This window comes from Megalobrama amblycephala, linkage group LG7 (genome assembly GCF_018812025.1).
Source record: "Megalobrama amblycephala isolate DHTTF-2021 linkage group LG7, ASM1881202v1, whole genome shotgun sequence".
NCBI classification, from domain to species: Eukaryota; Metazoa; Chordata; class Actinopteri; order Cypriniformes; family Xenocyprididae; genus Megalobrama; species Megalobrama amblycephala.
In genome coordinates this window covers 45,863,856-45,884,153 of record NC_063050.1, presented here as the reverse complement: position 1 = coordinate 45,884,153, position 20,298 = coordinate 45,863,856, and the positions used below count along the sequence as shown (strand labels likewise).

At 35.7% G+C, this 20,298-nt stretch overlaps 1 protein-coding gene across 1 annotated transcript in view; it reads right to left on the bottom strand.

The window, feature by feature from the left end:
- Positions 1–20,298, bottom strand: part of cacna1hb (calcium channel, voltage-dependent, T type, alpha 1H subunit b) — a 69,959-nt gene that overhangs the window by 27,383 nt on the left and 22,278 nt on the right. Inside the window, exons 7-14 of the mRNA XM_048197740.1 lie at positions 18,813–19,470; positions 15,827–16,176; positions 13,736–13,887; positions 13,448–13,633; positions 9,224–9,341; positions 4,537–4,692; positions 1,099–1,183; positions 838–1,025 (exon numbers count right to left, since the gene is read on the bottom strand). Of these exons, the coding sequence (XP_048053697.1) occupies positions 838–1,025; positions 1,099–1,183; positions 4,537–4,692; positions 9,224–9,341; positions 13,448–13,633; positions 13,736–13,887; positions 15,827–16,176; positions 18,813–19,470 (1,893 nt within the window). The remainder of the gene's footprint in view (positions 1–837; positions 1,026–1,098; positions 1,184–4,536; positions 4,693–9,223; positions 9,342–13,447; positions 13,634–13,735; positions 13,888–15,826; positions 16,177–18,812; positions 19,471–20,298) is intronic.

The window sequence follows — 20,298 nt, the reverse complement described above, 5'->3', positions numbered from 1 at the left end:
GTGATTGGTTGAGATGCGTTCGAAGATAAATTACTCTACAAACATACATTACAAACTTCGTTCTGTGTCGTGCCTAACAACACACCTTAGCTGTTCTAAATTCACTGCTATTACTGCTTTTATAAAATGGTTTGACCATAAAAATATTACATCATGGTATGTCTGAATACTCAATTCTGATTGGCTGGAAGTTGTGCATTAAAACAGTTTATTCAACAGTGGTTCTCGAATCTGATTGGCTGAGAGCTGTGCAATATTCTAGGGATAACAGCACTCCTACAGTACCTTTTCACCGTTTGAATCACTTCGCTTTTTTAGGCGAGAATGTAGTTGTTTAGGCCTGAAATATGTGATTCATATTTAATCATAGCACCTATTTTACAATTTGTTCATACGCTTTTGGAGAAGCGAGCTCCAGGCAGTCAGCAGAAATTCAATGCTCGTGTACCCGCCGAGAACAGCTTCATCTTGGCCAGTGCTTTGGAGATTTGCCGCTGGCTCTTATAAACATGAGATATAATTCATTTTGGGTACATAAATGGGCAATCTTTGGTCTTATTAATCTATTACTTGTTCCTGAGCAATGAGAATTGAGTTATGTTAAAATTAATAATTTAATATTAAGGCTATATTTAACTTACATCCTGTAGATCACGTTTGACTGAATTGTGCAATTGTGTTTATTTCGTATTGTCATTTATTTATAATGACTTTTGTTGTTTATTTATATATTGTTGTTCAATAAATATTATTTTCTAATATGAATATAACATTTTATTTAAATTGTTTTGAGATGAATATGATTTGTATAGCCATGTACTGGCATTTACTACTCACCAGGGACCTCTGGTCATGTGGTTCGGTGGAAGTGTTGCTGTTGCGCCGTGATTGGCTGTAGATGTGTGACACCTCAGTTCTGGGTGTGGCGTTGAGTTGCATGTGTGTGTTGTGAGGTGGCATAGATGCCCGAGGTTCCAGGTGTCCATTAGAGATGGGCATTAATGTGTGCATTTTTATCTCTGATCCTAATATCAACAAGAGATTAGCATAAAATAACAAAACACATATAAACAGCTGCACACACCCACACACACATACCTGATTTCAGTAGTTCTCTCAGTTTGTCCTCATCACCATAGTCAGACGACATGTCATCATCAGTGTCTGATCTGCTAGCATCACCCTGAAAGAGAGAGAGAAATGACATTTAAAGGCTAAAATTCAGAATTCAGAATAATGAATGATTATATTTTCATATCAAGCTAAACAACACAAGGCCAGCATAAATAAATGCAGAACAAACACAATTACATTTGCTCTTTCAAGGCTATGCAACTCTCTACCTTCTAATCTCATGCTTAGTTAACCCGTTTTTCATCTTGTCCTCGTCCTATTTCCTGCTGAGTCACTTAACTTCCACTTTAAATGTATGTTCCAATGTAAAATCAATATGAAATGGCATTCAGACCTATTTCATTTCCAAAATGTGACGTACAGCCAGGGGCGCCGCTAGCAATTTTGGGCCCTATGAAAGAATATGAGGTTGGGGCCCCTACCGCACCCATTCTGCACCAAACATACAAGTCAACGTAGCTATCCAAAATCTTTGTCTGCAATTTAATAATAATAATGAGCTATTACTTTTGCTATTGCTTTTGACCACTAGGTATCAGTATTTAGTCAGAGACCTCCCATGGCTGAATAGCTAGCACTAGCAGATGATTTATTATGCAAATGGATATGTAATAGAAAAATACAGTACAGTAATCAAATATTTATATTTATTCTTAAACAAAACCAATTGTTTAGTCAAAAATTCAAGAAGATCCATATTTTAAAGCTCTTTCTAACTTGTACTCGGCCTTAAAATAACATAGTTCTTGTAATTGTTAACTAAAGCATTTGTTACAATAAGGTTATAATTACAGGTAAGACCATTTCTTCTTTCTTTCTTTTTATAGCATTTGTTATGAAAAATAGCAACATAGTTAAAAAATATAGCTACAACATATCAGAGTTGTAATATACATCTTTAGTGAAAAATCTATTCCCTTAACAGATTATCTATTATAAATTCTACAACTAGTCAAAATTTGCCACAATAAATACAATAGAACGTGATAAATTCTAGTAAATGTGGTTTTCATGAGTTCAAAAAGCTTGCAGGATGATGTTTTCCCCTCTTTTCATTTTAGTGGGTGTTTTAGATCATTTTTGAATTTCTCCGTAGCGTTTTACTATATTCTCAATAGGATCCAAATGGGTTGCACATTTTATCATCATCGCCGTATAGGAACGGCTCGTGCAAATCCTAACACTGTTGGAATGCGCTGGTGAACGCGCCTATGGTGATTCGCGCGCCACAAAATTAAACAGTTGGGCTTCAATCACAGTGATATTGCGCAGACAATTGATTCGTTCAGTTCGTGCAGCTTATAAAAGCTCAGAACACGCGATGTATACAATTTATTAATAGTCTGATGATTCTACGTTTCGGTGTGGGCGTTCAGCCTGCAACATGTGAGAAGAGCCGGTGCGCGAGAGCACTGACTGTTACGAATATCTGGGGGCCCCAAAAGTGCATGGGCCCTTAGAATCGTCCCAAAGGCCAGCTTACACATCTGGAAAGGCACCATCAATGCTGAAAGGTATATCCAAGTTCTAGAGCAACATATGCTCCCATCCAGACGTCGTCTCTTTCAGGAAAGACCTTGCATTTTCCAACATGACAATGCCAGACCACATACTGCATCAATTACAACATCATGGCTGCGTAGAAGAAGGATCCGGGTACTAAAATGGCCAGCCTGCAGTCCAGATCTTTCATCCATAGAAAACATTTAGCGCATCATAAAGAGGAAGATGCGACAAAGAAGACCTAAGACAGTTGAGCAACTAGAAGCCTGTATTAGACAAGAATGGGACAACATGTTCCTAAACTTGAGCAACTTGTCTCCTCAGTCCCCAGACGTTTGCAGACTGTTATAAAAAGAAGAGGGGATGCCACACAGTGGTAAACATGGCCTTGTCCCAACTTTTTTGAGATGTGTTGATGCCATGAAATTTAAAATTAACTTATTTTTCCCTTAAAATTATACATTTTTTCAGTTTTAACATTTGATATGTCATCTATGTTGTATTCTGAATAAAGTATTGAAATTTTAAACTTCCACATCATTGCAATCTGTTTTTATTCACAATTTGTACAGTGTCCCAACTTTTTTGGAATCGGGTTTGTAATCAAATTGCATAGTTGTGCTTAGAATAAATTGTTTTATTTATGATAACAGAGAACAGATAACAGAGAACCAATGAAATTTTAATAAGTGATTATGTTGTAGTCAATGTATGCTATGCTTTTACCTGTGAGCTTTTTGATTTTCTCTGCACAATTTTTAGCTGTAGTTTGCCTTTTTTGCCAAATAATTTTGTCAGATTAATACCTTAACAAAACACTAAACTTGGTTCTTCCCTCATATTTAAAATATTTAAAAATGTATGAAACATTTTACTCATATTTTGATGGTTTAATCAAACTTGTAGGGTCATTTAAAATAAAGACTTCAGACTTCACTTTTGGTCACTACCATATTCCTGGGTAAAACAGGATATTTCACTAAAAGGAAAAACAATTTTATTGTGAAAAGTGGGAGTTCAATACCAAAACAAACCAGAAACATAATACTTCCTGGATGAGTTACACAACACCATCAGTGGCCGTTGCGATTTGCTTGTTTATATTCCAAAATGTATTGTAAATCAGTGGGGAAAAAAAGAGTGATGGAAAAAAAATGCGAAAAATACGAATAAATGAGAATCGCCATTTTCAGCAGGGTAACAACTGGAAAAAGTGTGTGTAAATGTGTACTGGAGTATTGTGTGAGAAGGTAAAATGTCCAGTGTGTATGTGTGTGATATTACCTTGAGCACAAAAGAGAGAGAGATAAAAGACAGAGAGGAAAAAAAGGAACAACAGAAGGTTTGAGTGAAAGCGTGTTCCTATCAAACACATCATCACACCAGCTGCAGCCTGGCGCCTGCGCTTACACGCTACAGATGAGACTCATCTACATGAAAATTATACACACAAACCAAACATACACCCATCCACACAATCAATCTCTTTGATGTGACACCAATAACGAAAAGAAACAAGAGCGTGTTTTTGTTCGTTTCCATGTGCGCTCAAAGGAAATCCCTTTTTTTCATGGTGTGCGTAATGATTACTGCGCTGTAATTGAGTTACAGTGCAATAATTCCAGTCCTCTGATAACATCTTACTCTTAACATGAAGAATTCCCTCTTGGAAACTCAATTAAATGCAATATGGCCTATCTAATTCACTCGTGCAGAGGATTCGCACAGATGTTGCAAAGTAGAGGAAGTAGTTTCAGCGAGCTGTCTGTTACAGTAGTAGCCCCAAAAAGAATTATAGAGACTTAAGGCAAAATGTACAATGCCATTGCATTAGAGGCAAAATATCAAAGCATTTATTTTAAAGAAAGACAGTCCCTAGTCCAACATCTGACATCTTACCTCAGCTTGGAAGCCCTCTACTAAGATGGCAACCAGTAAGTTGAAGAGGACGTAATTCCCAAAGGTCATCAAGGCCACAAAGTACAGAGCCGCCCAGGGGGAGGTGGAGGCCATGCCGTTATACAGAACCACATTCCAGTCCTCCTGGGTCAAAATCTGTAGAGACACAGGATGACTGTTAGCACAGTCTAAAATTTCACAAACTGTGAGTAGGTACATGACATCTAACCACAAATAAACACCGACCTTTATCTAAATGCTATTAAAAACATCAAAATATCATTTACTAATTACAACAACACCACTATGTATACAACATACTTTGAAAGAATCAGTATTTCAACTATAATGACATATTAAGATTAAAGGGGACCTATTATGTAATAAAAGTCTCTGGTGTCCCCAAAATCTGTCAAAATACCCCACAGATCATTTATTATAGCTTGTCAAATTTGCCCTTATTTGAGTGTGAGCAAACACACACTGTTTTTGTTTTCCAGAAGAGGGCGGAGCTTTAACAGCTCACACTTCAGTTGCTCAACAACAACAAAGCTGGAGAATCTCCAAAATGACAAGCCAAAATGACGATTGTCAGTAGCGGTGTTCAGCCTTACATTGTTTCTAACTGGAGTCGGACACTGATGGCGTTGATCCAGCGATCAACGCCAAATCCAGCGTTGAATTGACCCTCGTTTGTGAAGCAGTCCGGCGTAAAATGACCGCATGGTAACAACACTCTACTACAACAACTCTTCTTCTTCTTTAAAACAGCCCAACATGGCCTCAATCCCTTTGTTGCGTGTTCCTGGGGGTGGGGATTATGTAAATTTAGGGTCTGTGATGTCACCAACCCAGGAAGAAGCTTGTTGTAGTCCCTACCAGCTGTTTGTTGTAGACTTTAAAAAGCGATTTCTGTAAAAGAAAATATCTCCCTTTGCATTGAACTTTGAGCATCATAACTTTGCAGATGTTGTTAATGCTCAAACAGCAACATTACACACTAACTAAAGTTAAAAAAGTGAAATCATAATCAAGGACCCCTTTAATAAAAATCTATATAATTCGTGGTAGACAAATATTAGCATAAATTAACAAAATTGTCTTTAAAAAAATCTGTTTGAGAAATTAATGTGCATAACATCACTCTCATTGGCCACAGAATTTGTATGGCAAATTATTCTTACTTCATCAAACCTACCAGATTTATAATACTTAATCTACAAGTATTATAAATTATATAATAATAATAACACTAATAATAATTACTGTTATTAATATATTTGTTTTTAAAAATTACTGACTGCAAAGTTTATATATTTTTTTTTTTCTAAAATACACAATAATGATCAATAATAATAATAATAATAATAATGTGTTTAAATGAAATGTAAACTTTGCAACACAAATTGCAAAGTTTATCCAGCATGAAAATGTATTTTCTTTAAAAAATAAACACTATTTCCACTAAAAATGAACATTTATAATTAAAAATATAACAAGATTAAAAAAAAAAAAAAAACATTAGCCCAAGCAAAGTAGCAAACTATTTATGATGTTTACACTAACTAAGAGTTACTTGAAAGGCATTAAAACAAATATCAACTTTTTTAGCTCTTTTAAAATTCAACTGCAAATGCAAAGAAACTTTGTTTGTTTTCCCTTCACTCCAGCACATTCCACACAGATATCCACAACAGAACTTGAACCCATCTCTGCCTCTTCCTGCAGACTGATTTAGAACAGAGGAAAAACAGCAGGTTCAGTCTGGAGTTTATATTCTGCTTACAAACGCACACACACACACACACACACACACACCCCCACACCGACAGAAATAGAGATTAGGGAAATTAAAGGCTCCCGGTACAGAAGAAACCCTGACTCCTATGGCTTCCCTCAGGGCCTGGAGTTAATACAGCACCATATCAGTATTTGCACAAGTGTCACCCCTGGTGACCTCATCACACTACCCAATACTGCAGGGAGAGGGCTGATGACCTCATCATGTCTGCAATATTATAGGGCAGGTTTTGATGACCTCAGCAATTTCAACTCTGACACAACGTGTAGAACTTTGAATAATCCCAGTCTTAAAAGTAAGACTGACACACACAAACACATACACAGCCTTTTTATTGATATTATAAAGTAGAATGCAGAAGAAAAATTATAGTTTTGCTTGAATACTTTACAAATGATTTACAAACCATAAATATAAATGTACAGCTTCAAAAATGAAAATATAGCTGCGAGCAGCGATGGCGGGCCCAAGCCCGGTGGCACCGCCACCCCGGTGGCTTCAGGGCAACTGTGCACAGCGGGCAATAGGCACTTAAAACGGTTAAACATCAAAGGACTATGTCAAATTCACTCCACATTTACTGCACTACAAGGTGCCACTATAGAGCCCCTCCTCCCTGCCCATTTTCAAAGGATTACATGTGCCAAGTTTTAACATTATTCTGATGAATTTTGAAGCAAATCAGGTAAAAATAAGAGGGTGATCTCAATGTATGCTGAAAGTGACACATTTTCTGCTTCCAGTTGGTGGCGCTATTACTTTGAATCACAATAGTCACATCCATGTGATCAGCCTTGTACAACGAAGACTAAGCCGAAGTTTCATCAAAATCAATTAATGTATGCAGAAGTTATAACACTTTGTTTCCCTTTTCTTGCCATAAATTCGTTGCCTCGCCACGGCCAAACCGTTTGAGATATCCAAAATCCGTTTGCAATTAAACAACTTCAATGTGTTAGCAACAAGTTAAAAAAAGTTTGGTGTAAATTGGATAAACCCTGTAGGAGCAGTAGTATAAAATTCATAGCCTGTTTTTTCAAAAAATTAACATTCAAACCAAAATAGCTGACTTCCTGTTGGTCGGAGCTAATGAATGTAAATTAGAAAATTGTCCGGCTTGATGAGAACAATATGTGTACCGAGTTTGGTGATTGTAGGAAAAACTAACCCCCCCACTTTTGTCAAAAGGTGGCGCTACTGAGCCCCTCCACCACGCCCATTTCTATGGCTTTGTCCATGTCTACTGGTTGACAATATTGATGTGTGTGTCGAGTTTCATGCAATTTGAAGCATGTTAAGAGCCTCAAAAACACTCAAGAATATTATTACAGTTTGACCTGTTGCCATGGCAACAATATTTCAAATATCAAAAATCCTGTCATAGGTCTACATCTGCTGTGTATTGACATTACACTGATGAAGTTTGAAGCAAATCAGGTAAAAATAAGAGGGTGATCTCAAAACATTTCAAAAAGTGATACACTTCCTGCTGCCAGTTGGTGGCGCTATAACTTTGACTCACAATAGTCACATCCATGTGATCAGACTCCTATAACGAACACACTCGTGAAGTTTCATAAAGATCAATATATGTATGCAGACGTTATAACACATTTCCTGTTTCCTTTTTCTCGCCATAAATTCGTTGCCTCGCCACGGCCAAACCGTTCGAGATATCAAAAATCCCCTGGCAATTTTTAATCATCAGTGTCTTGACTTCATGCTGACCGAGTTTGGTGGCGATCGGATTAATCGTCTAGGAGGAGTATATCAAATTCCAGAGCATGCGTTTTTCAAACAACCCTTAATAGCTGACTTCCTGTTGGCGTGGTGTTTAACTTAGAGCACGAAAGTTGTTCGGCCCGATGAGGTCTATATGTGTACTGAGTTTCATACTAATACGTGCAAGCGTGTTTAATATATGGACCAAATTTTCAGACTTTTTTCAAGGGGGCGCTGTCGAGCCCCCCTGCCACGCCCGGGTACCAGCCTCTCCGGCGTCCTAATGGCCGCGGATTCCAATGTGTGTGCCAATTTTCAAGAGTTTTTGAGCTGGTTAAGGCCCCCAAAAAGCCCCGGAAGACGGAAAAAAAATAAAAAAAAAAAAAAAAAAAAAAAATAATAATAATCCTTAGAAGAACAAGAGGGCCCTGCGCGAATTTTCGCTTGGGCCCTAATAACAGTTTTGCTTTGACAAGAATTTGTTACTTCATTTAACGGAGGCTAAATACCTACAATCCCTTGCCTCAGCATTTTTGCGAAATGCTGCTGTTCCCACATTGAGGAGTGAGTATTTAATCAAAACGTGCCTCCGAAGACTAAAAATGCTATTTCTGGACTTTAAATTAATACAAGCTGTATGAATTCAACCATCAGTTTAGTGACCTACAGACTCCGGGTGGTCAGCCAAATGTGGGGATTTTAGGAACAGCAGCTTAAAAAACTAGTTGTATAATGTTTTATCGTTCACTAAAGAGGAACTTTATGATACTTAAGTAAGAATAAGTAGTTCTCCCTGAAACATTTCTACCTCTGTAAAAAAAAAAAAAAAAAAAAAAAAAGAATATAACATCCATATATTGCTTACTAATGTAACGGGTGAGTGGCTGCAATGAAGCGCATGGTGATACAATATAACTAATTACAAATATACAACCACAAACGCAACCACAAACAAACATAAACGAGACCGAACAAAGAACTAAGGTAACTAAATACACAAAGTGATAATTAACTAGAACAGAAACAGGTGCGGGATTAATTAACAACTAGGGAAACTAACGAGGAAACAGAAGTCAGACAAAGCAGAACAGGGAACAGAGTGAAAACGAAACCAAAACACAACATACAAGTTACAATTAAACAGTTTGTGAAAATTTTTCTGACCTGGAACACGGTGACGATGGCCCAGAGGAGTGAGTCAAAGTTCTTCCTATCAGACACCGTGTCTCCATTCTCCAAACGTAGAGTAAACTTACACCCAAACAGATGCATTCCCAATATACTAAAACCCAGAAGACAAGAGAGAGAGACAAAGAAAAAGTGGAAGAGACGGAAGTGAGAAAAGGTCATTCTCAGGTAACAGTCACATTTATGTCCAACTTACTACTGATATAATTATTAGGATACAGAACTTTAGTCAGATTATTTAAAAGATTTGAATCTGTTTAGTGTGCAACACAAAAGAAACTACTAAATCATTGCATTTTTAAATGTTTTTCATCAGAATTTCAGTCAATGTCCATGTTCCCATTATATTTTAATGTGAATTTTGTTTTTATTCAAACTAAAATACCATGCTTTCATTATATTTTTATTTTTATTTTTTTCTAAAAAAAAAAAAAATGCAACTGAAAAGGCTGATATTTGCTAGTTAACCATTATGGCACTAAAGCTGAATGATATTTTAGCTTAACCCTAAACGTAACCTTCTTATTTTCATTTAGTTTAAGTACTAAAATAACTAAAACCAAATGAAGTAAAACTAAAACCTAAAATTGAATAAAAACTATATTGACATAAATAAAACTGATAAAATTACAAAAACACAACAAAATGAATAAAACTTTAAATAAAATGAAAATATAAACAGAAAATATAAAAACAAGTCAAAAATAAAATTTAAGAACAAAATAAAATTCAAAAAACTATAAATCAGTGATACTAAAATAACACTGGTACCTGAATATTATGAAATTATGAGCACATCAATTCCAAACTCGCTGTGATGAGATTGAAATAATGTTGTGCTTTAGGGTTATTAAAATACTTCACATATTTAAAGTCATTATGAAATGAAAATCTAGTTTTTAAATACATGTTATAGATCTTATTTTGAACAATTCATCTGTGCGTTTCATTTTTTTTTTTTTTTTTTTGATGTTTAATCAAAATACCTCAACAGCCGATGCATAAAACCAAGTTCCCGCTCTGCATTTTTTCTTTTTCAATAATCCATTAGACTTGAATATATGTCATGATATTGAAGAAAAAAATCTCTTGCTACTTCTGTTTCATTGCAACTTTAAGATAGGAGATTATGGTCTAAGAAAATAAAATAAAATCATCACATAACACATATCGACGACACGTGATTAAAGGTGCTGTATCTTTTCTCAGGTACTGATTATGTGCTTTATTTATGTTAAAAGAATTTAATGTGAGTTTGATTATCATTTATAGCCATACTGAAAGTGACAATGGATAAGTCAGCTAATATCTTGAAAAATAAATAAAAGGAAACAAATGTTCAAACTGTGAACTCATTGTGATGAAACAAATCCCTCAGTATGTATTTTTAATAATGTTAAAATGGTGTAATATTTATGAATTTGACTATGTGCTTATCAGTTTCATTGTGAGTACAGTGCTCTTGCAAAGAGATTCCACCCACATGATCTTCTGATTGGCTGTGATTTTTGATCGATTTTGTTTTGTCTCGTAGTTGTGTCACATCTGGTGTGGACAGACAAATCGCTTGTTGCTGGAATCTTACCGTGTCGCATTTGGTTAGTGTTTTAATCTACATACAATTAGGGTTGGGAATAGAAAATTGATTCCAATCCTGGAATTGGATATTTAAGGTCAGGAATCAGATACTTGTTATAAAAATTAAAATTTCGATTCCTCTTATCGATTTCTTTGTGTGCATTTTAATATGACTTTAAACCATTCAAGAGCAAAAAGATTGGCGCTCTGTTTTCTGCACTGTACACACATCCAAAACGTGCGCACAGAAAGCCGTCTCTCATACTGGATAGTTCGCGATACTGAACTGATTTCCCTTCCGCGTCTTTTTGCACTTGAACAGACAATTACACACAAAAATATGTCAAAATATCCTTGTAAACACAGTCAGTTATGTCCTGAGTGAACGTAAACAGTTGACAAAGAAAACGCATGTGTAACAGTATATTGGATCCGTGCAGCTCTTAAAGTGACAGCAGCCTAATATTCCTGCTGCCATCTCTTTAATAATGTTAATCAAATAATAAAATTCACTCCCTGTTCTTGACTGAATAATTTTTGTAACTATATTTGTAATGTGTATTTTACAGTGCCCTCTACAATTATTGGCACCCTTAGTAAATATGAGCAAAGGCGGCTGTGAAAATAAATCTGCATTGTTTAACCTTTTGATCTTTCATTCAAATAATTCACAAAATTCGAACCTTTCATAGAAGTAAAACAATTGAAAGTGAGGGGAAACTCACATTATAAAATAAATGTTTTTCTTCAATACATGTTGGCCACAATTATTGGCACCCCTAGAAATTCTTATGAGTAAAATATCTCTGAAGTATATTCCCATTCATATTTACATTTTTTTAGCACACCAGGGTGACTAGGAGCATGAAATTGTCCAGCCATGACTTCCTGTTCCACAGGAGAATAAACATGAGGAAACACAAATGCCAAATTCCCATAATCATTCATCACAATGAGTAAAACCAAAGAATATAGTTCTGATGTGCAGCAAAAGATTCTTGAGCTTCACAAAATAGAAAGTGGCTGTAAGAAAATAGCTAAAGCATTGAAAATCCCCATTTCCACTATTAGGGCAATAATTAAGAAGTTCCAATCAACTAAAGATGTTACAAATCTGCCTGGAAGAAGATGTGTGTCTAAATCATCCTAATGTGAAGTGAGGAGGAGAGTTTGAGTGGCCAAAGACTCTCCAAGGATCACAGTTGGAGAATTGCAGAGATTAGTTGAGTCTTGAATCTCAGAAAGCCTAAAAAATGATCAAACAGCACCTACATCCCCACAAGTTGTTCGGGAGGGTTTCAAGAAAAATCCTCTGCTCTCATCCACAAACAATCTCCAGCATATTCAGTTGTTAGACACGACTGGAACTTCAAACTGGACTGGCTTCTATGGTCAGATGAAACTAAAAAAAGAGCTTTTTGGCAGCAAACCCACCAGATGGGTTTGGTGCACACATGGATAAAAAGTACCCCATGTCCACGGTTAAATATGCTGCTGGATCTTAAATGTTGTGGGCCTATTTTTGTGCTGGAGGTCCTGGACATTCAGATTCATGGTATCATGGATTCTATCAAATACCAACAGATAAAAAATCAAAACCTGACCGCTTCTGCTAGAAATTCAATAATGGACCATGGTTGGATCTTCCATCAAGACAATTATCCAAAACAAACATCAAAACCAACACAAAAATGTGTCACTGAGCACAAAATGAAGCTTCTGCCATGGCCGTCCCAGTCCCCTGACCTGAACCCTAAAGAAAATGAGTGGAGTGAACTGAAGAGAAGAAGCACCAACATGGAGCTGGAATCTGAAGGATCTGGAGAGATTCTGTATGGAGGAATTGTCTCTGATTTCTTGTCAGGTGTTCTTCAAACTCATCAGGCATTATAGGTGAAGACTCAGAGCTGTTATCTTGGCAAAAGGAGGTTGCAAAACATTTTGAATACAAGGGTGCCAATAATTGTGGCCAGCCCCCCCCCCCCCCCCACTTTCAATTCTTTTCCTTCAATGAAAGGTTATAATTTCGTGAATTTTTTGAATGAAAGATCAAAAGGATAAACAATGCAGATTTATTTTCACAGTCGCTTTTGCTCATAATTACTAAGGGTGCCAATAATTGTGGAGGGCACTGTATTTATAAAGTTCACTGTTATGTGATTACAGTTTCTGTACCTGAATACCTGAAAATCTTAAAACACTGTTTATTTCAATCGTATCTTTGTTCAGTTGTATTTATTTGTGCGATTGCTAATTTGTTTATTTGTTCATTTTTAATTACTGAATGTTTACTTGTCTTTAATAATGCCTGAAATGTATTTTAGTCAGGCTAGTTTTTTTTTTTTCCTATGGTATTTTTAAACAATAGGCAAAAGTCTGTAAGTGTTCTTTAGCCTGTTGATTTTTGTTCATGGTATTCGGCTACAATGAAATGTTTTGCAATAAGACTTAGAATAAATGTGAATGATATCTAAGGTTTTTACCTTATTGGAATCGAAATTAGGAATCGATAAGCAGAATCGGAATTGTTAAAATTCAAACCAACCCTACATACAATAAGACTTTTTTGCTTTCAGTCAATACTACACTCTTGTTCTTGTATGGAAGCACTTTTATTCAAACCTAAAGATGAAGATGAAGAGCATCAGCAGCATGCAGAAGGTGGCCACATTGTCCATGGTCTTCATCAGTACAACCAGCTGCCTGCGCAGAGCGGGGAGGAACCGGACCAGCTTTAGTACCCTGAGCAAACGGAACGTCCGCAAAACCGAAAACCCTCCGTCGGCTTGTCCAACGATCTCACACACACTGTAGAAACCACCAGACAGAAAATGTGTGGTTAAATATACAATATACAATGAATTTACAACAAAAGAATCAGAATGTACAGGAAACCGAACAGCACAGAACCTGATGATAACGATGATCCCGTCGAAGATGTTGTAGGGGTTGCTGATGTAGTTGAACAGACCGCAGGCCGAAAGCTTCAGGAGCATCTCTAACGCAAACAAACTAGTGAAGACAATATTACTGATCTCCAGCACGTCTGTCAACTCATCCGGCTGAAAGAAAAAGAGAACAAGAATATGCAATATTACTTGAGTTTTATGCCATATGTCATAGCCAACCAATGTATATTTGTGTGAACATGTAGGTCTATACGAGCTTTTAGTCTGTGTTTTGTCCGCCAGATGAAAAAAAGCCAGTCCAATTACTTAGAAAAGTAATGGCAGACCTCTCGTCTACAAGCCGCATGATTTGAGGTATCATTCATGTCTGGAACACATACGGAGCTAACATGAACATATACAAAAGCTAAACTACAGTGTTGTTACTGTCATGACATTGTATTTATGCCTCTTTTCTTTCGCTCCATGTGGCTTTATTTCGTGCCGAGGAAGAGCAGGCGAGCGCTGTTATTAACCGTGTCTACTGTAATGTAAATAATCATTTCCCTGGCAACAGTGTGAATGTCCTCTGCCTCAAACCGGTTAATCTCAGACTCCCTCTCTGTCTCACACAGACACACTAATCCTAACCAAGGGGGTTAATTAAATGCAATATGAGCCATAAACATGCATACAGTTGCACCGCAAACACAGCAGCGTGTGATCACGTTGTGTTACAATGAGTGTTTTTGACACTCTGGTATTTATGTCTATAAGCCAGCAATGACACCAGAGGAAAACTGTGTTGCTCAAAAGTTGCGATTTCATAGTTCAGGAGATTTACTGAGGTACTCATTATGGTTATGTTTTATTTAAGTATCAAGTTTGTCTTTGATGTTTTTCATGAAACTTACCAAAATAAAGACAATTTTTGAACATTTTGTAACAGATTATTTTTACGGCACGCAATCAGTTTAAATGTGTAAAATAGAAGTTGAATTAATTCATTTGAATTAGGACTACATTAATAATATTTGTTCATAAGATGCACAGATTCAGATAAAAAATAATGTAGACATATTTAAAATTACAAGCGCTCATTAGCGTTAATTTAACATCATCCATCCGTTTAATTGCATGATTTATTTAATAAAGCACCCTACTAAATACTTATTCTTATTTCCAATGCAACAACACTTGAACAATTCCTTACGAACATATAATAATAATAATAATAATAATAATAATGTATGTTAAAATAAAAATACATTATTAGTTTTATTATTGATTTTATTTTATTATTATTTAAACATACAATATTAATCAATATTAACTTTAAAATGTATTGTTATTTTATTTTAAAGTTTTTTTTAACTCTATTCATTAAAAATATTAACAATAATAATAATAATATTATTATTATTGTATAATAATAAATTGTAAATAATAATACAATAAAAAATAATCAAAATTGTCGATTTTTATTTGATTTTTTAATTAATAATAATAATAATAATAATAATAATAATAATAATAATAATAATAATACATAATACATATTTTAATATTGTACTGGACCAAAGCTTAATCCTTATTTTCAATACAACAACAGGAATAATAATAATAATAATAATAATAATAATAGTAATAATAATAATAATATTTATTACTATTATTATTGTATGTTCAAAAGGATTTGAGTTGTTGTATTGAAAATAAGAAGCTTTGGACCAGTACAATATTAAAATATAATAATAATAATAATAATAATAATATGTTAAGATAAAAATTTATTATTATTATTGTATTTTTAAATAAAAAAATTAAAATAAAATCCATAATAAAACTACTACTACTACTACTAATAATAATAATTCTTATTATTGAAAGAGCTAAATGTAATTGTGTGCAACAGTTTTCCTCTTTTCAATTATAGTTTATTTAAATTCTTTTATAATTAGGTTACATAATGTAGAGATCGCTTTTAAAACTCAGAAGCAGGATGCTTGAGAAAAAGTCTCCATTTAATCTCTCTGATGTCTATTAGAAACATCTCAGATATTAAGATCTCATTTTTTTGTGATTTGTGTGTAAATGAGTGTATGGTTTTCACCTGTTCATGGTACTCCACACCCATGCTGAGTGTATTGATAAGGATTGCTATCATTATCCCTCTGTTGAAGTACTTGCTGTCCACAATACGCCTCAAAATGGCTCTGGTATAATGAAGGCACATACACACACAGTTCTCATTCCTAGACTCCTTTTCTTCCATATCTTGGTTTCTTTTGCTCTCTTCCGAGCTGACATCTGGCCCCTGCTTCTCTGGGTCCGATTCACCGTTGGAGTCGCAATTAACACCGTCGCTTTCCTGGGCACAAATTGGGCAGGAGGATGACTCTGAAGACACCAGCCCCACCCTGCTGTCTGCACATACACTCAAGCATGTGCCCGGATACACACCTGCAGTGAAGGACAATGTTATTTAATATTGGGTAGGACTGGGTCAAGTTGTCACAGGGGCTCTCAGTGATTTGTTTACACAAATGCTTGCTTTCTTATGTGCCTATACAGAAACTGACTGTCAACATTATCAACCCCAACTACATTCGCTCAAGTAAATAGTATGACTAGCCCCAGCCACCCACATTATATATAAATTCTACATACGCAACCTGATAATTAGACAATTCAGTGATGCATTAGTGAACTGAGTACAGTTTAGAACACTGCAGGCACGTGTCATTAACACACATGCTCTGTGATTTGCTTTGACAATATTGATTGATACTGTCTCTTTCTCGTAATCAGAGCAAAGTCTGTCTACACCTTTCTTTTGAGACCCATCTGCAGTGACTGAGCTTTGATTATCTCCAAACATGAGATTCACAATATTTATGAGTCATATATTTGTTGATAATTTCAAATAGATGGAGGACAGTCAAAAATTAACATATACAGGAATTCATGAGTATTTTTTTTTCATCATAATTTGGCACCAATCCTTTAAAGGGGTCATATAATGCCACTTTTACAAGATGTAAAATAAGTATCTGATGTCCCCAGAGAGTGTATGTGAAGTTTTAGCTCAAAATACTCCCCAGATAATTTTTTATAGCATGTTAAATTTATCACTTTTTGAGTGTGAGCAAACACACGCTGTTTTTGTGTGTGTCCCTTTAAATGCAGCTGCTGCTCCCAAGAAGAGGGCGAAGTTTCAAGAGCTCCTGTTAGCAGCGCTGATTACCTCACACAGACTCACTGAAAATGTCAGAAACTGTTCAGCCTTTTTTGATCAAAACAGAGTCGGACAATGATGGAGAGACTCAAGAAGAAGTGACTACATGTAGAATGCAACAGGACGTTTCTGAACGGTTAGTTGATGAATTTATGTAGCTGATGTGGAGTTAACTATCTTAAAGTCATTGATTAGCATATTCTGTCATGATGATCTATAAATCGCTCATGTTGGAACTGTTGTAAAATGCCTACAGAGCCAGAGAATATATGCTGCATGAAGATAGAACAGGTATAGTTTAGTTTAATTACACTTATAAGTTGTCATGTTGTCATCTTGCTTTTATGACATGCTATTGCATTTGTGTTTCATACTGTATTGCAATAACATGGCCTCACCCATTTGTTGCATGTTCTCGGGGGCAGGGTTTATGTCAATTTTAGGGTTAGTGATGTCACCAACCCGGGAAGCAGCTCGTTGTTGTCCCTAGCAGCCGTTTGTTGTAGTCCTTAAAAAGCTATTTCTGTAAAAGATAATATCTACCTTTGCATTGAACTTCGAGCGTTGTAACTTTGCAGATGTTGTTTATGCTCTAACAGCAACATTACACACTAACTAAAGTTCAAAAAGTGAAATAATAATCAACCACCCCTTTAATAACTCTAATAGGATCAAACTGAATTTCTCTAAGATTTCATAGTTTTTAGTATTAAATAAAAGACAGTACTGTTCAAAAGTTTGGGTTAAGATTAATTATTTTTTTTAAAGAAAACTTTTTTTTTTTTTTTTTAACTGTCTATTCATTAAAAAATGCATTAAGGTTTCCACAAAAAATATTTATATAGTGTGTATGTAGTTATACAGTTTGTGTTGAAATTAATTGATAATAATAAGAAGTGTTTCTTGAGCGCCAAATCAATCACAGGCAATCACAAATATCAGGAATAAATTACATGTTTTAAATCTATAAAAATAGTTATTGTAAATTGAAATCTCACAATAGTACTGTTAGTACTGTTTTTACTGCATTTTTGATAAAATAAACATGTTACCAATCCCAAACTTTTGAACAGTACTGTACAGTACATGAACTTAGAAAAGCTTTCTTGGTGATACAAAAGAATTATTTTCTATTTATTTTATCCTGTTGGTAAAGTTCTTTTTTGTTTGTTTGTTTTGTGTTATGTTGGAATCTTGTGAGAAAATTCCCATTAGGATCCAAATTACGATATAAATTCCATTTGAAATCCTGTACATATTTACAAAGTCTACTAGCATTAAAACCTTGTCCAAGCAAAATAAATAAAAAGTTAGTTTATCCGAACCTGTTGAAGGATAAACACATACTGAAAGCTTAAGTTTTGCAATATCTATTAAATGCAGTTGAACAGGAGTGTGGGCAAGAATGTACTTTAGATGTTGAAACAAATCAAAGTTATGAATATATTTTGACCAAAATGTTGAAAAATTGCAAGGCTTCCTCAACAGGTAATTTCAGGCAAAAGTCAAGCGGCACAAAAATAATGACTAGACAGAGTGTGTGTTTGTGCAGACGGTTCCCTCAATTCAATTTGGAATTATTAGGGCATGTCAAGTGCGCAAAGCCAAGAAAAAAAAAAAAGTATTTCATTATCTACGTTATTAAGTTAAAACCCCAGAGACAGAATTTACTCCTAATCCACAAACCCAAAGTCAAATTTTAAACATGACAGCAGAGCCAAAACACTTCAGTTTGTGCAAAGAAATTGCATCATTTCTACTTAATATGTTTTTATGTACAGTGGCCCCAAAAAGTATTTGTACCTTTAAGTCACAATTAATATATGAATGTAACTGCATTAGATAACAAACTACTCCTTACCGTGCTGCAACTTGTAAGTATCATGGTATCCACTACAAACTGAGATCTTCCTGCCATAGTGTCCATGATGGAAAGCTGGTGCTTTGACCCCACTGGTCGAGTGTGAGCGAGTGTGTGAGTTTGTGTACATTTTGGAGGGCAGGATGGTGGGATAGTTCATACCAAGCCTCAATCCCTTTAAATTTTGTAGTGCAAGTGGGAGCGATGGGGTCTTTTTGGAATTTTGAGCGTCTCTGTCAAGATGAAGGGTTTTCATTTCTATGCCATTGCTGAGGTAATGTTGATGCTGATGGGGGTGATGATAATGCAGCATACAGTATTGGGTCGGACCCATCTTTGTTCCACTGTCACTCCAATATCCATTAGTCCCACCCACTGAGAGGGAGCTGCTGGGTTTGGCCACGCCCTTGCGTCTCTTGGGGCATAATTCGCCATAGAGACGTGCGGCATGACGACAAAGTTTACGGCAAATATGGGCAAGGTATTTCAGCATTTCTTCGTAGCAGGATCCTGGTTCGGCCAAGCTACCTAAGGTGGATTCGTTACTGCGGAAACGTGCTCGCTGCTCCTTCATCAGCTGGTTCTCACGTTGTTTAGTCTCGGAGAACTGCGTTGCTATGACGACCAGGCACAGGTTGATCATGAAGAAGGAGCCTACCTGCGGACAAATCAGAGATATTGAAAACAATAGTTCAAAAACATTACAGGATTACGAATGGCAACTGCAAATACCTTGCTACAAGTATACTGTTTTGTCTCATGCACATTTCAGGACATCGATCTTTCTTTCATCTTTTTTATCAATAAAATTACTATGCAAGTAGTTTTTAAGTTTACATATTTTAGTATCTAGCTAAAAATACTGACTAAGGGCCAGATTTACTAAACAGGGCAAATTAGCGTGAGAGTGCAATTCCACAAATGTGCCGATAGGAGTGGCAATTTTTGCGCGTGATCTAAAGAACACAGACACAGTCAAATCATTTACATAATGACCAAACAATCTACCACGAGCAGTGCAAATTAGCGTAGTGTAGCAAATAAGCAGAGCTGATGCTCATCGGGTGCGGGTCGACACAGGCGCAACTTGTTACATGTAATCTGACAAACACGTACACATATATATAGGCCAACATGGCTTGGCAAATGATATGTTCGGATAACGTCTTCCTCTGGCTTTCCAAAGAAATTAATACGAGTTGAAAATATTTTCTCCTTCTACCACATGCTTTCTGTTCTCTGCGGTGTCTCCTCCTAGCAGCAACAATTGCAGCCATGTCGCAAAATGGGTTAAGACATGCTTTTTTGAGGCATTAAATAATGACGCAAACACCAGTAAATTGACGAGCGCAAACATTACTAAATCGCATTGCGTGATCCATTTATATACTCTCCTCCCATAAATTTTGTGTCTGAAATGTAAACTCTTACAAATGCATATGCAATAAGGTCAGCCGTGAAAACAACTCAGTCCACTCCTTTTCAG